A 14,810-nucleotide genomic window follows, 5' to 3' on the forward strand; every position below is an offset into this window, starting at 1 on the left:
AGGGCAGCTCCCGCCGGCTGTGCTGGGCAGGCGCATCCGGGGAGAATTGCGAGCGCGGGAGCATCCCGCTCGCTTCCCTCGCTCGATTCCTCGGCTCGCCATGCGCAGGGAATGAGAGCCCCTAATTAATTGCTCATCTGCATCCATCCCCCCAGCCCGGCCGCCTCCCCGCCCCCACGTGTGGCCGCTCCTCCGCATTTGCCGGCATTTTCCAATCGGAGGCACTCTAATTACCGGAGAGTTATAACACCTTCCATTTCTCGCCCAGCGGACTGACACCCTGTCAAGAGCAAAGAGAATTGCCAGAGGTTTTGACAACACTAATTGCCCCTATAATCTAAAAACACAAAGGAGAGGCGATTAGTCGAGAGGGCCCCAGCTCTCGATCCGACACTAGGTTTTCACAATGTTACAAGAAAACAAAAGCGACGCTTTTTAGAGTTTGATGGCTGCTAACAAAAGCAGAATTATATTTTCATACAACCTTTGTCTGCATTAAATGGCTCGCTCCCCGCGCACGCCGGGATGCCACACTGACGCGGGAAGCAGCTCCTTGAGGAACCTGCGGCTCATTGTGCCGGCCGGGAGCCGCCGTTTCCACCATCCGGGATAAACCCGGCTTGGTCATTTCCCAGTTATGAGCCTGGTCTGCGGAACAGCCGGAGGCTTTTCCAGCAGGCAGCACCTGGCACCGAACCCAAAAAAGTCCAATCGAGCCTCGATCTGGTGCAGGAGGAGCCCTGTGGAGACCACTGTGCCTTGCACCCGGACAGGGATTTTTCAATGCTCCTTTTCCCCAGTGCTCCAATTCCTCCCTCCAGCATCACCCGTGGGCACGGCCGGGATTTGTCACCGGGACCGCGGGCTGCTTCTCTCCAAGAAGGGCCCGCGCGTGTGTCATGAGCTGGCATCTGCCCGAGAGCGAGTTACAGCGGGGCTTGACTCACGCCTTGGCCTGCTGCCACCCCGCAAAACTGCTTACTAACAGCTTTGGCTGTCGAACAAAAAGCCTTGACGCCGGATCCGCGCGCTGCGAACCCAATCTCGAGGGGCTGGTTTTCCAGGCTGTCTTGGTTGTAATCCCTCCGTGCTGGAGAATGGAGCGGTCGGGGAGGGGGCGGATAAGCAGACGGTGGGTGGAAAACAAGCCGGGTATTAAAGGGGAAACTCGGCGCTCGGGGGAGCGCGGAGCAGCTCTGCCCCAGCCAGAGGAAAGGAGCAGGATTGGGCCGGGTGTAACACAGCAGGGCTGGGAGCAACGCGGCGGGGTTTGCTTTTAATGGGAAGCAGATTTCGGGGAATGGGACGTCCCCTCTACCCAGGAGTTTATGATGTCCTGGGAGGAGAGAGGATTCCCAAACTTGGAGCCGAGGAGACCGGAGGCGCCTTCACGGTGCAACACGGGATGCGGCCGCTGGGCTCCCCGTGATGCCGGGAGGGAGCCCGCGGCTCACTCAGCATCTCGGCATCCCCGCGCTGACCTCCGGCTCCAACGCCAGCTCTTACTCACGCATGGCGCTTTCCCAAGGAGCCGGCCGCGCTCCCGGGAGAGGCCGGGGCGGTTATGGGGGAAAAAAGGCTCCTCCTGCAAGCCCAGCTCTACACCTAACACCAGGCTCCCAAACTCCCGCCTCGCTGCCCACGCCGTCCTGGCTGCCTTGCTCGCGCCGAGCGAGCAGCTCCCTTCCAAACCCACAGAAACGACCTGGCGCAAATCCCCCCATCGCTCCATTAACCGGCTCCGACTACCTGCAAGGGCACCGAGCGGCCCAGCAGACCTGCCCCGGCTTGGCCAGCAAAGCGGGGCCGCGGGCCAGCACGGTCGCCTGTGCCGCGCTGGCCGCAGAGGGAAGGAGAAGGGCTGGTATTGATCCGTCTTCATTACCCATTTCACGCAAGTTTCAAATCAACAAAATACACTTTTCCGCTCCAGCAGCCTCCCCACCACGGCAGACAAAGGAAAAGCAATTTCCCGCAGTTTGCTCCCAACTCCTCTCCCTTCCCTCGGTGCCCGTCATCCCCGCTCCCGTTCTGGAGGCTCCTTGACCGCAGCGAGTTGCCTTCCCCAGTTGTGCTGGGATCCCCCGTTCCTGCTGTGGGAAGGGAAAAGCCACAAAACTCCCTAAAACCCAATGATTTGGTGGGTCCAGTGGCCTCAAAGTGGCACCAAGAGTGGGGCCCAGGGCTGAGTGCCCCGGAGAGAGCAGCGCTGCACAAGCCGAGTGCAGCGAGAAGCCTCCGGTGCAACAGTCAACCATCTCTACCAAGTTTCTAATTGCTCTAAAGTTGCAAAAAAAACCCCAAAGTGTTTTAAATCCCAGTGTTTTTGTTGTTTTCTCTCTTTCTAGGCAGCTGGAACTGGAGTGTCAGCGGTGAGACTGTCCTTATGCACCCATCTCGACAGGCACCCAGGGGACAGCGGGTTCCTACCCAAAACCGCGATTGCCGTGGAGCTCAGCGGCTCCGGTTGGGTTTTCGGGAGCCGCCGGTGCCGCTCGCGTTCCCATGGAGCGGTGCCCCGGCGCCATCCCGGGTGCCGCTTGCTCCACATGTGCCGGCAGCCGCGGAAGCAGCCGGGACTTAGCGGTGCTGCCGGGTTGCCCCGGGACCCCGGTGCTCCTGCCAAGCTGCCCTTGGCCAGGAGGATGCTCCGAAACTGCTGCTCCCCACAAGCTCCCAGGCAAGGAGGCCACACACTTCCCTTCAGCATCATCAGCAATCTCTCATTCCTGCAAAAATCCCCCAAATTGGCCATTCTGCCACTGCACAGCACGCAGGCTGCCATGCACCTGCACCTTTGGAGGACGAGTCTGCAAAGGGTGGCGGCCGCTGGGACCCCGCGCTCCCCATTTGCCGGGATTTGGGAACGCCACGTTCCCTGCGCCGCTCTCCCCCTCTCCGGGTGGGATGCGCTTTGAGGAGGATGCAGCCTTCCTCCTCCTCCTGCTCCCCGTCCTCCCCCCGCGGCGGCGCAGCCGTCCTGGCCAGTCTCATCCACACCACTCCGCCGTTAGATAAACTTCCTTTCAAAGGAGCCTGCTTAATCCCTATCTCCCCGCGGCGGGATCGCGCTCCAGCTGCCGGCGCGGGCCGGGGGGAGGCCGCTGAGTTATGAGCTATTTCTGACTCACGTCTGCCACTTTCACAAGTTCCTTTGCAACACAAAAGGGAGGAGGAGGAGGAGGGAGGGGGGGAGGAAGGCAGCCTGAGTTAACTCTGGAAAAGCCGGCCACGCGGCCGGGAAGACGGAGGCAAAGGGCCGGAGCGCGCAGGGAAGGGAAGCGACGGCGGGGAGAGCGGGACGCCCCTTACCGGAATCTGACTTCACTCTTTCTGCCTTTGTTCTTCCGAGAGATTTTCCATGCACTGACTGCGCTTCCTTCCTGCAAACGCGCTCGGGAAAAAAGCTGCTCGCGTGCAGCCCGGCCGGGCTGCATCCCTGCCCTGCATGTCCCTGTCCCGCCGCTCCGGCGTGGGGAGCCCCGGCGGGGACAGCAGGGACAGCAGCTCCCCGGGAGCAGCTCCGGAGCCGGGCGGTGGGAAAGGCCACAAGGAATCAGGAGCAAAAGGCTGCAGGAGGCACCGCGTGCTCTGCAAGCCCGTTTTTGCACCAGAGATGTAATTCCACAGTCCAGACCCTAACAGGGGTCCACAGGGGGACGCAGGGAAAATAACAGACAGCAGAGCCAGTCGGAGCATCCCGGAGACCGGGACCGGGAGGAGGACCATGGGCGAGGAAGGCCGCTCTGCTCCTGCCGCCCGGCACGGGCAGGACCTCCAGCTCGCAAAGAGCCTGTGCTAATTACTTCCCTTTGTTAATTAAGCCCACGTGGCTCTAATAAGGTAACCTGCTGTTCTCCGATAAATTTAATTAGCCTGAAGGGAGAGCCCCTCCGCATGGCTATTTAAATTGTCGCTTCCCAGTCACTTGGGCTTTGCTGCTTTCCTGCCTCCCATGTGCTCTCCAGGCCCCTTTGCTTCCCTCCTTCCATCCCGTCGGCCCTTTCCTTCCTGGACAAAGTGGTCAGGGAGTGAAGGGAAGGTCCTCATGGGGAGCGGGACACGCTGCCTCCAGGATCCGTCTCTCCCAGGATAACTCCCAACACTCAAGCCCAGTGTCTGCTGCAGAAAACACCCGTGCATGAAGCAAATCCCATTCTGGTGCCAGCGCCGATGGCATCGGGACATCTCAAGGGACCCTCCTGGCCTCATCCACGGCAAAGCCAAAGGCGAGGGATGCGAAGGGAGCTAAGGAAAAGCTGAGAGGGGGACTGGGCTGGCCGGGCGCGCGTGCTGGCCTCACCTGCACCGCGGGCTGCTTGGTGTCATTGCCGCCGGGCGAGCTGAGCCCCGCGGCCTGCTGCAGCAGGAACTGTCGAGCCACCTGGAGAGCCTGCAAAAGAGACACAGCGGGTGGGCAGCGCGCACGGGAGCCCCCGGAGCCGCTTCTCCGATCCCTCGGGATTAACAGGGTGCCTCCCTGCTGCGCCAAAGGCCTGCGTGCAACCTCCCACAAAGCACTCCGGGCTGGAATTTTCCAAGATTTGGCCCACTTCCCACCCGGATCACCTCCATCCCCTTTACAAGCAGTGCTGCCCGCAGATGCAACCAAAGGAGCCGCGGCTGCTGCCGGAGCTCGTCCTTCCGAGCGCTCCCGCCGAGCCGCCGCGCAGCGCGCGGGCTTTTCCTCCTGCCGCTGACAACCCACATGCCTAAAGCCACAGCGTGTATTTAATTATACAGCTGATCGTCACATTGTAGCACCAAGAGTCCCCGTCGCCAGCCGGGATTCTGCTCGCGCGCCGCGCGGTTTCCGCCCTGCGCAAATAACTCGGTGCAGCTGACGGCGTTCCCAGCCGTGCCGGAGCTGAGCAGTGCCCCGAGGTGCAACCTGCTGCTTTTTACAATAGTTTCCTTAACACGCGCTAGTTTGCCAAGAGTCTTGCCCAAAGGAAGTAGCTGTCATGCAAACGGGGAAAAAACAACGTAAATGGTTAAAAGGACGGGCGTGAGCATGAGGACCCACTGCAGCATCCTCTGCAAACGTGGAATTGGAGAGAACCCTGCAAGGAGGCGCCGAGGAGAGAGCAACAAGTGCGAGCAGAGGGGAGCGAGCAAGCCAAAAGGAGAGGGAGCTTCTGCAGCGGAGGGGCCGCGCGCTGAGCAAAGCAGCCCCGTGGCTGCCTCGAACGCTCCTTATTTTGGCGTTTTGAGCAACCCTCTGTGCGCACACATGGAGTTTTTCTCGCTTTCCCCTTTCGGGGAGCGCTGTGCACAACAAAGTCATTGTGGCGCTGCCTGCAAGACGGGTTTTTATTGCGGCGCGGGGCCGGCGGGGGGGCCGAGGGCGCCGGGTCAGCGCCCAGCTTGGCGGTGCTGCAAACAGCATGTGGGTTCCCCCGAGCTGTCAACACCCCGGCCGTAAATCACCGCGCCGGCTTCCAGGCGGCGGCCGGGGCAAAGGGGCTGCCGGGGCTGGATTTTCCGCCCCCTCCTTGCGCGGCTCAAAGGAACAAAGTCGCTGCCAAAAGCCGGCGTTCGCGAGCGCTGGTTTTCGCGGTTCTGCTGCAGACGCCAGCGCGCGGTCTGTCCCTCCTGGAGGTGGACGCAGTCCGGCTTTTTTTATTGAAAAAAAACAGTTTTGTGCGGAGGGACCCAGCCCAGCAGCTGTGCCCCAAATGCAGCCAAGGCAGGAAGCGAAGCGGGTGCTTGTGAAGCATCAAACGGCCCCGCGAAAGCCCAGGAATTTCCATACGGGATAGACTGTGCAGAGGCTAGTGCTGCGCTCCGGAGATAAACGGAGCTGCTGGACATGAAGCTCCTGGAGGAGGGAAAAGCGAGGGGTGGCCCAGGCGCTTCCCGGCCCTCCGGGTTCCTGGAGTTGCGGTGGGAACTGCAGCAAGGAGCCGAGCGCCGGGGCATCCCGGCCGCCCACGCTCTCCCGGCGCCTCCGGCTGCTCAGCCGGTGCCTTTCCCTGCCTGCGCGGCGTGAAACTCCCCCGGCATCCGTGGGCAGCTGGTGCAGGGGAAAGCACCAACTCGACCAACTGCTCTACAAAAACAGGCAAAACGCAACCAAAAAAGACACCGGCTGCATCTCGCAGCAAGATCAGAGCCCTGGCACTGCTCCTTGGCTTTGCAGGACTCACGGCCCAGGTTGGGAACAGCCGGGCCACCGAAGCTGATCCTAAAGCCCAAGTGGGCACAACCAAAGCCAGAGAGGACGGAAAACATCAAGCAGGAGGAGATCCCAGCTGTGGGCAACACACCAGGCAGGCCGATCCCGGGATCGCCATTCCCAATCCCAGCCGCTGCCCCGCACAAGAGCCGCTCTCCCACTCGCCCCGAGATGCCCGGCTTGAGCTGCCCCAGCCGCGCACCGGGAGACACGAGGAAGCCCCGGGATTTACGAGGCTTTGGGATCCCTGTAAAGCCGGACGGAGTTTATTAAAGCTGGCAAATTGCTCCAACGAGATGAACGCGGTTTGTGCCAGCGCCGGGCTCCGAAGGGCGGCAGGATGGGGAGCGGGAAGGTCCGCGGGAGCGAGGGCGCCCGCCCGCCCCTCGGGGGGATTTAATTCACTCCCTGCTGACTCTCACTTTGTTGTGCTCTGAAGCACGAAATTACAAGATTTACAGGAAAAAATGACATGGCCTGACAATGGCAGGCAGGGCTGCCCCCCCGGAGCCCCAGAGAGGCCCCGGGTTTGGGTTAGAACATGTCCCAGAGAGAGGCTTCATCCTGGTGGGATGAAGTTTTCCAGGGAAAAGCACGCAGCACATTGCCCGTAATCAACCCTTACTTCAGAAACCACCTGACCGCAGGAGAACAAAAGTCTCCCTCTTAAATCCGGCTGCACTTTCCCCTCCGCATGAGCTGGAGCAAGATCGTTTTTTTAAACTTGTATCCTGCTGCACGGTGTTATTCAGGAGTCATTAGCACGCTACCCGTAATTAGGAACGAATGGGTTGTGTCAAATTCATCACGCTCCTGCACGGCTCCCTTTGATCAGCAAATTATCCCATTAAAAAGTTTGCAATGTCTCAGGCGCTGACGTCAAGGGCTGGTGCTGCTCGGCTTTGTCCTCCAAAAGAGCAGCAGCGACACGTTCCAGGGCTTGGGAAGAGGACGGGAATTCTCCCTTTGCCGGGATGGCCCACAGAGCTCCCCACCTGAGTTACTCCATGGAAGATTCGACCTCATCTTCACTGCAGGATGACACTGCTTTAACTAACACATATTGTTTAACTGCTAGAACTATATCAGAAAAATATAGCCCAGGTTTTGCCAGTGCCCCAGCGCATCTCACGCTATTTCTTCTGATGAGGCCCACTGGAACATACCCCTTAACCACACTGACTTGGAGCCAGCATCTCAGAAGGCAATCAGGACGTTTTAGAGCCCCTGGGAAAAGGCTGCCACAATTCCAGTGTTCCCAGCTCGTGCTGCCTCACCTGCTGCTCGCTCGAGACGCTCCTGCACGTGCCTTTTTTTTTTTTTTTTTTTTTTGCAAAAAACACCAGAGCACAAAGAAACGTGAAACAGTGAACGTGGGGGCGGCAAATAAAACATCTCGGATTAATCCCAGGTGCAGCCGAACACAATGTCCAGACAGCAGAAACGCGGGGCCAGGAGCGGCTCCCGGGGAGCCGGGGGAGCTCCCAGGAATTCCCCAGGCGCTGGGGCAAGAGGCCGGGAGAGACGGGACACGGAACCCGGAGCAACGGGAACGGGCGGATCCTGGCGCTCGGCTCATCCTCCAGCCAGGGCGTGTGGACTCCGGAGGGGAAATCTACCATTATCCCGGCTTCCACCCAACATACCTGGGGATTAATTCATTAACTCTTTCCCCAAGGGCTCTCATGCTCTTCCAGGCCGGATTCCACCTCCTCCGGCAGAGCCGACAGGCAAGCCAAGGAACGTGGTAACCTGCCGGCTCCTCTTGGGTACAATGAATCCGGGGCACCTCAGCCCCAACTTGCACTTCGGCCACTAAATTTAATCTCTTGCCTTTGTTTGTCCACTTTTTTTTTTTTAATTTCTTCCCCCAAATTTGCCAGTACTGAACTTCCCAAGGCCTTGAATCACCTGGTCAAATTTGGGAATAAAAAACAGGTCAAAAAGTACAAAAGTTCCTGGGCAAGGACAGAGGCACCCATGGGTCTTTAAAAAGCATCACGAGCCTCCCAGAAAACCACAGGATGCAAGGAAAAATGTGGCCAGGGTGTTTTAAAAGCACCTTATTCTCCAGGGTGTTTTATTTCTAAAACAGCACCTTATTTTCCACGGTGTTTTATTCCCAAAACGGCACGTTTCCATTACTCCCTGCGGCGTCTGGATGCTCCAGCGGCAGCAGCCAAAAGCATCTGCGCTGCTCCGGGCCGTGCCAGGGAGAGCGGCTGCCCTGGCCCAAAAATAGCCCAGGGAATTTCCACCCGAACGGGATCAACACTTTAAATGGGGTTTCAGCCTCCAATGAATTAACAGAACCAAAATAAAATAAAATAAAATAAAATAAATTATATGAAACCAAGAATTTTGTAAGGAAGGAGGCAGAAAGTGGCTCCATAGAGAGATTTTATATTTCTGTTTTGCTCCCCAACTCCTTTTCCCCAAATGTAGAGTTGGGAAGGGAGAAAAAAAGTTAAAAAAAAAGTTAACCAAAAGAAAGTGTTTTTTTTTTTTTTTTTTTTTTACACTAGCCTCATAAAAATGACATCGTCGCATTCCAGAATTAGAGCTATTAAAACAACATACACGCTCGCAGATATTTTTAGCTGGATATTAACCGTAAATGATGCCATATTGAAAAGCACTTCCACCCAGCCCAGCCTGGCTTAACCAGAACCAAATGGCTCCACGAGATCAAGATTAACAAAATGACACAATTCTTCACGGAAAAAGAAAAAAAAAACAAAAAAAAAGAAAATTCCTTTTTACACCGAGTGCTGCCTCTTTCCCTCTTGGCCTGGCTGGTCTCCCTTTTGCTGCACACACTCCAATGCTCCTGCACTTCATTCCTCTGCTCCTGATGCCGTTAATGAAGAACACAAGGAACGAGCTCCGGAGAATCCCATCCTCCCCGGAAAAAAAAGGAAAAAAGAAAGGGCTGGGGGGGGAAGCCCCTCCTGCATCCATGCTTGGTAAAATACGAAATATAAATCAAGGGGCCTAATAGAGAGATGAGTTTCGCTTAAGTGCTCCGATCTCGTTTTTATCTTAAACACCCTAATAATAGCGTATTACACAATATATTTGAAATGCAATCGCATGCTTTATGGAACGGTGTCTTTCCGAGGGTAGCGAAGGGTCCTTCCTCCCCCATCCACACTCTTCCTCCGACAGCAAAAAAAGTCCGATGTGCTCCTCTCTGAAAAGCCTTATTTTTGTTTAACAACTTACCACTGCTTTTACATGTGTCTGCAATAAATGGCAAGGGTGGTTTTTTGGGGGGATAATAATAATAATAATAAAAAAGGCCAAGCAGCAGCAGAGCAGCTGGATGGGTTTTCCAGATGGCTCCTTTTCTATAGGATTGCAATTTGGAAAGAGCTACCGTAGGAGCGCGGAGGCTGCAGGGAGCCTCTGCCGGGAAAGCTCCACGTGGGATTGCTGCCGAGGCTGGAGATTCAGGGCTATTCCCCTGGGAATCAGGCCCGCTGCCATTCCCGGGCATCCTGTTCCTGGAATGGGTTTGGATTTGGGGTAGGAGTTAGACGGGGGGGAAAAAAGGCAGGGGGAAAGCCCAGTTGAGGGGAAATTGTGTCCCACGGAGCCAAATATGGACTTTGCTTGTGTGTTCCCTGGGCCATCCCGCTCGGAGCCCCTCCGGCTGCCTTGCAGAATTCCCTCTGCAAGCACCGGTGCTGCAGCTCCGGGATGAGCCTCGGGATTTGGGGAGGCCCCTGCGGCTCTTCCAAGCGCGCAGGAAGAAGCATCCCAGGCAGACCCAGCTCCCGGGAACGGAGTCCCCAGGTCTCGGGGCCGGATGACGGGTCCCCCCCCCGGCTCCGCCACCCCGGTTTCCTGCCGGAGCGCGGATTACCCTGGGGCCGCCGGCGGGGCGACCCCCGCGTTAAAAGCTCATTAATGTGCAAAGACGGCGGGGCCCTTTGGAGGCTCCTCGGAGGACGCGAGCGCGCCGGAGGTCTCCCGGCGTTCCCACAGCAACGGCGGTGGGAGATCCCAGGCGCTAGGCAACCTTCCCGTGCCCCCGGCTGACCTCTCCCCTCCGCCGCCCGGGCCCTATTCAAGCCCCCGCCGCTTTGCGGCCGGGCCCCACCATTGAAATCCAGGGATTTAACCCCAACGCCGCGCCGCCTGCCGGGAAGGAGGCGCTGGGAGCGCTCCCTCTGCCTCCCCTCCGGCCCCTTTCCTGCAAGGATGCCGGGGATGGCGCCATTCCGGGGCCGCGGAGGCTCTCCCGGACGCAGAATGCCTGGAAAATGCAGCAAACGGGGCACAGGGAAAGGCCAGGAGGCTTGAAAGGGGCTATGGGAGAGGAGCGAGCGTGGGGACACGTGTGTCCCTAGGCAGGAGGGACCACGGCGGTGTCCGAGCGTGCAAGGAAGCACCTTCCTTCCCGAGCTCGTTCCTGGATGTTCATGCCCAGGCAGTGCTGCTACGGGGCTCCCTTTCTCACGAGCACCTCAGAGAGGCATTTTCATTCTCTCCGCATTCTTAGAAACGTGTTTTTATCCCAGGAAATCACCTCACCTCGTGCCCCCTCCATCACCACAGCGTTCCTGCCCGGATCGCGCTTCCAGGCCATTTTTCCCTGGCTTTATCACGGACCTTCCCCACGAGCTGCCCCCCACCTTGGAGGGGGATACCCAGACGGCAGCGGGAATGCAGAAGCTGAAGGAAACTCTGAGGCCCATCATGGCAATTCCGCCCCTCAGATGCAGCTCCCTATGGACCTTGGCCACTAAAGGAGGCCAAACTTGTCTCCTGAAGCCACCGGTGCTTCTTCCAGCTGAATATCAGTGGGGAGATCACAAGGCGGGTTTATACTCCCGGACTTCCTAACTCCTCATGGGATTTCATGCATTTAAGGAGAAATGAAGGGAGTAACAGCAACATGGCAGGAACTGCAGCAAGAGTCGGGACGGAGGAACCGTCAGACAGGAACGGCCCGACGGTGCGGGACGGCGCTGCCCGCGACGAGGGGGTGGCTGGATGCTGCTCGGGATGGGGCAAAGCCTCCATAAAGCACCTAATTGCGCAAAACTCTCTATACAGGGACATTTATTCCTGACCCCAGCTGGTGCTCAGCCTGTTCCCTGAAGCACAAAGATTGATAGTCCTTGAGCTGCCTTTCTTCCTCCTCCCTTCCCTCCCCAAGGTGCTGTCACCGCACATGTCACCGCCTTTTGGAAGTTTACCAACCCCTCTGCCTCCACCGTTCCGCGTGCCAACCGGTTTCCCCGAGCAACAACGCTGGGAAGGAGGAATGGGAAAGGGAGGAATTACACCCCGCGAGGAGGAAGAGGAGGGAGAGGAAGGAGAGGGCGCGGAAACGCGGCGCGCGCGGCGGCTCCTCGCGCAGGGGGACATTACACACATGATTACCCTGCAGATCAGGGGAACAGGGGCTTAACTGCGTGCGAAACGGCTGTTATTCAGGTAATGGATTTACAGCACTCACTACTAAAGTATCAGACACAGCAATTTTTTACAGCTTTCACGCTGGAATTTATGGCTCGGGGAGGCGAGCTCCGTACGAGGCAGGGATCATTGCCTTATTTAGTATCCGAGGAAGGAAAATTTATGTTTTCTCCAAAGTTTGTTTGCAAAGGTAACCTGCAGGCGCGCACACGCGGGCAGGGCCCCCGTGGCACTGCAGAGACGCATGTGCAAGGACCCAGCAAGGGAAAATGACCCTGTGGCACCGTCCGGGGACCAAGGACCAACGCAGAATTGCCTGATCCTTGTTTTACAGCCAACGGGATTTTCCAGGCCTCTCGGCCGCAAATCCAAACGCTCGGAGGACCCGATCCCTGGCTGCCTCGTGTGGGTTTGTGGAAAGCAGCAGGTTGAGGAAGAGGAGGAGGGCGGGAGGAAGACGCAGGCGCCGTCTCCTACCTGCTGCTGCTGGAGGTGCAGGAGCTCCACGGGGCTCATCTCGCCGTTGGGCTCCCCGCTGGCCGCCCCTTCCCGGCCGCCGCCGCCGCCATCGGGCTGGTTCGCGAGGCTGCTCACCCCGTTCTGGCCGGAGGGAGCCGAGCGAATCGTCTCCGAGGCGGATTCAACCATCATGACTCGCTAGCAGGACCTGCGGGAACGAGGGAACGAGAGACCGGGATGAGAAGAGAGCAGCGGCCCCAGCCGCATCCCGCTTGGGAATGTGGGAATTGCTGTGTTTCTCCTCTCTCTCCTGCACAGGGGAGAAAAAAAGTAACAGAAATTCTGAAAAACAAACAGAAATTGGGGATTTTTGCAAAGAACTAGAGATTTCCAAATCCTTCCCTTGACAAACTCGGGGTGGTGGCGGTTCCAGCCATGTGCGGGCTCCACCTTGAGCACTTCGGGCTGACACGCTTCCAAGGACTTCCAGCGAATGGGCCTTTTCCAACAGGAAAAGCAGAGCCAGCGACATCAGGAAACACTGTCCGGGAAACGATGCCCTTTTCCCAGCTACCTCCTCAATCCTGCTGCACGTGCGGCCCTGAGCAGCCCCGTGCCCGCAGCACACACTGCATTTTATCCCTTGCTTTAGGCTCATGCGAGTCCTCTGCAAAGTTTTACACCGTTTTTATTTAATCCAGGGACAGAATTCCCTCTGATCCCTCCTGGGGCTGGAATGCAGCCTTTTCCTGGTGGGTTCCCCTCCGTCACCTCCCCCTGAAGATCCGAGGCAAAGCCCTTCCTCCTGTGCCCCAATACGGGGATACTGCAAGATTTAGGGATGAGCAACCTTTGATTAAACCTAAGGAGCACCTGGATCTAAAGGGAGCAGGGAAGCTGAAATGGGAAGAGCATCCGCTCGGAGCCGGGCAGCAAGTTTGCAAGCGAAGAGGAGCAGCAACAGGGATGGCAAGAAGTGCTGCCTCTTCCTCCCTTTTCTTCTCTTCTTTTCTCCCTTCTTCTCCCCCCCACCAAAAAGAGATAGAAAGACAAACCGCGAACAACATAATTGCTGAAATGTGGCGTGTAATAATAGCTATTCAGAAGCTGATCATTCATATTAAACAGGGTGAAGCAAGCTTCTCATTTGCATGTTTGAGATTATATGCATTTCAAAAGTCATTTCCGCAGGGTATATGACTGACATTAATTCCCATGTGGAGTTGCCGGCTCCCTCCTGCAGTCCTCGCACTATCAAAAACCCCCACGGGCGCACGCACACGCACGCACGCGGCGACACGCTGGTGGCTGCAGGAGAATTCAAGGTTAAAGGGATTACTGCATTTATTTTTCTTTTTTTTTTTTTTTTTGCCCTAAAATGCAGAAGTGGCGAGCGGGGATGCCGGGACAGCGGGGCGAGGGGAGCAGAGCCACTTTCCGAGAAGGGAGCGACGATGACCAGAAAAGGAAGCGCCTTTGCACAGACACCACGTTAGGGAAAAAATAGAGGGGAAAAAAAAAGAGGAAAAGAAGAGAAACGGGAGGCAGGTGGCCCCAATTCACGTGTGCAGCCACCCCAGCACCCATAGGAGCGTGGTGCCCTGCAAAGCCTCCCCACACTGCCCCAAATCCTCAGCCTCGCTTGGTTTCCAGCCCCATTTCAGCCTCGGAATCAGGATTTGCTCCCTCTCTGCTGCATCAAACAAAGTTTTTGGGAAGATTTATATTTTTCCTGTTATTTCTCTCGTTTTCCTTTGGATAAGGCCGCAGGTAGCCCTGAGTTTTGAGCACGCGAGAGGCCCCGCGGGCTCCGTCTGCTTGCAGAAGTCACAAGCATCAACACAGCCAAAAACTCAGCGGGACTCGAGAAGGGATTTGACTTTTATATGGAGAACAAGAATATCCCGAGTTACAACAGGAAGTATTAAAAAGCGGGGGGAAAGGAAAAAATAAAGAAAAAAAAGAGGGAAGAAAAAAGTTTTGGAAAGGATATAAACTTTCCTGGCTTCGGGGCATAAATTGAAGCCTGACAATTGGGAATTAGGAGGAAATCTCCTCCTGCAGATGAGCTGTAACCATGGGCTCTCTTTACCTTCCCCTAGAAAGCATCCGAGCCCATTCCCAAACGGAGTCGGGATGCCGGAGCCAGCGGCTCCGGGTCGGAACGCCTCCAGCCGGAGCCAGCTCCGTTCGCTCTCCAAGCCCCGGAAATCTGCTCCAACCCTACGGGCTGCTGGCGCGCTCGGGCTCCGACACTGCAAGGGAAGTCATAAAAGAAAGTAATAATAATAATAACAGCAGAAATATTTCCGTGCCTGTAAAAGTTTTTCAAAACCTTAAAGAAAAAACACGCAGCCGGTGTCTGAATGTGACGGTGGCGACGTAAATGAGGGACAAGCACCTTGGATCAGGCTGAGGGTGCTAGAGGCCCAGGATGGGCAGCACCCCGGAAAAGGGCAAAAGTGGGAATTTGCTCCAAAGGGAGGGACCTCTAGCGAAGCAGGGCCGAGGTCTCACTAAGCACCGTTTCTGGTCACGAGAATCAAAACCATTTTCACCAAATAACTGTTTTCCCCAAATAACTGCTCTTTCATTTCCCCCCCTTCCTGCACGCACCTTGCACGGGACAAACCTGGAGAAGCCGAGAATTACGGACGCTGCAAAGAGAATCCCCCTGCCCTCAGCAGTGCCAAATGGCAACGAGCGTGTACTAATTACGGCTGCCTTTTAATTAACAGTTGCT

At 56.9% G+C, this 14,810-nt stretch overlaps 1 protein-coding gene across 4 annotated transcripts in view; it reads right to left on the minus strand.

The window, feature by feature from the left end:
- Positions 1-14,810, minus strand: part of FOXP4 (forkhead box P4) — a 43,371-nt gene that overhangs the window by 15,984 nt on the left and 12,577 nt on the right. For 2 of the 4 annotated variants that reach the window (XM_088534475.1, XM_088534474.1), the window contains exons 2-3: positions 12,086-12,275; positions 4,304-4,393 (exon numbers count right to left, since the gene is read on the minus strand). In XM_088534475.1, coding sequence (XP_088390601.1) covers positions 4,304-4,393; positions 12,086-12,259 — 264 coding nt within the window. In that variant the 5' untranslated portion in view covers positions 12,260-12,275. The remainder of the gene's footprint in view (positions 1-4,303; positions 4,394-12,085; positions 12,276-14,810) is intronic. The other 2 variants (XM_088534477.1, XM_088534476.1) reach the window with 1 other exon arrangement.

This window comes from Tinamus guttatus, unplaced genomic scaffold (assembly GCF_059628265.1).
Source record: "Tinamus guttatus ecotype Peru unplaced genomic scaffold, ASM5962826v1 Tinamus_guttatus_pri_ptg000563l, whole genome shotgun sequence".
In the NCBI taxonomy this organism is placed as follows: domain Eukaryota; kingdom Metazoa; phylum Chordata; class Aves; order Tinamiformes; family Tinamidae; genus Tinamus; species Tinamus guttatus.